The 1,564-nt window shown below is 40.6% G+C and overlaps 1 protein-coding gene across 1 annotated transcript in view; it reads right to left on the reverse strand.

Annotated features, from left to right (window-relative positions):
- The window catches only part of psd2 (pleckstrin and Sec7 domain containing 2), a gene marked incomplete in the record, with an annotated part of 96,061 nt that overhangs the window by 21,785 nt on the left and 72,712 nt on the right, over positions 1–1,564 (reverse strand). The window contains 2 exon segments of the mRNA XM_014026040.1: positions 423–503; positions 664–861. Coding sequence (XP_013881494.1) covers positions 423–503; positions 664–861 — 279 coding nt within the window.

Here is a 1,564-nt window from a genome sequence, read left to right on the forward strand (position 1 = left end):
GTAGAAATAGTAGTAAAATCACCTAAGTAGTAAAATAAAGTAGGGACTTGTCTCTGGAAAGCCTCGATAAAAGACGCCTACGTCTCCTCTGATGATGAGCGCTAGTGTCGCGGTAGCAACATGCTATGTGTTTACATCCATCGCAGCCATGTTTGTAATGACTTATCGCGAGAACAAATGTATTCACGCGTGACTTTAATAACATTTCTTACTTAACGGAAACACTGCAGTTGCGAAACTGTGTTTTTTCGACATTAACGGAATATCGACAAAGTTTTGCGCACATTTGCAATGGAAGCACAGCTACTGAAACATGTCAGCTATAAAACTGGGATTTTTCTGTCAGTTTCAAAAACTAATCATCAGCTAATGCAATGTGAAGGGGATGAAGTGCAAATAAACAAAAACATGTGTTGAATTACCTCAGGGCTCGATCCAGAGACAGTCCAGAGAAATCAAAGAAATTCAGGTATTCTGAAGCCACCAACTGACTGAACTCATTGCTGCAGAGAGACAAAGATCATCAGAAACCAAGAAAGTAATTTATTACAGAAATAATAAGCTTATCTATTCTACGCTGACCCTCTTAACATTCTGGTCATATATATCTGGTATATATCTGGTAATTTATCTGGGTGTATAACTGGGTGGGGGTGTCCTCACTTCTTGCCCAGGTGTCTGGCCACATCGCAACGCTTGAAGCCCTCAAGGTGATAGAGGCGGTTGGCCAGCCTTTTGGCGGCCCCACCATCAGCTCGGCAGCCATTGGCCAGAGTGTCTGTGCTTCCACGCTCCAGACGCTCCAGACTGCCCAGATCACACTCCTCCGAGTCAGACAGCACGTCTGTGAGATTGGCATCGCTGATGAGGAGAACATACGCACAAGGACACACAAACAAACACACATGCAGGAGATGAGGTTAATAAATTGTACATATTGATGCTGATTTAAACCCCACAAACTCAAAAAGAAAATGAAAAGGTAAAATTTCATTGCAAGAAATAGGTTTTTGTAACAAATTAACCCAGTTTCACTGTTTAATGACCTACTTAAAGTGAATACAAAGGGTGACTTCTAAAAGAACTTTATTTTTATCTAAGTATTAAAAGTAATCTTTGCATTTTTAAGATGTATTCTCAGACCTCAGCCTGTGTGGGTCAGATTTAACATGTCAGGGGTTACAAGTAGGTCACAAAAAAGGTGGTCAGGGAGAGAGAAGTCAGTTTGGACCACACCAGGTTTCACACTCTGATCCACTCTAAATAAAACCTCCTGACTGAATTTACACAGCTGTGAATCCATCCTGTTGACAAGAATGTGTCCACAGTCAGACTGATAAATAAACACCAACTCATTTAAATCATCCTTGTGGTATTTATGACTATAGAAGGAGCATATTTTCACATATTCACACACACACACTGTTTAGTACAGCTATTTTTGTAGGGACATTGCATTGACTTCCATTTATTTCTACATCCTAACTCTTAACCCTGACACTAAACCTAACCTCACAGGTACATACCTGACTCTAAACCTAACCTCACAGGTACATACCTGACT

Source organism: Austrofundulus limnaeus, unplaced genomic scaffold, assembly GCF_001266775.1.
Source record: "Austrofundulus limnaeus strain Quisiro unplaced genomic scaffold, Austrofundulus_limnaeus-1.0 Scaffold521, whole genome shotgun sequence".
Taxonomy (NCBI): Eukaryota; Metazoa; Chordata; class Actinopteri; order Cyprinodontiformes; family Rivulidae; genus Austrofundulus; species Austrofundulus limnaeus.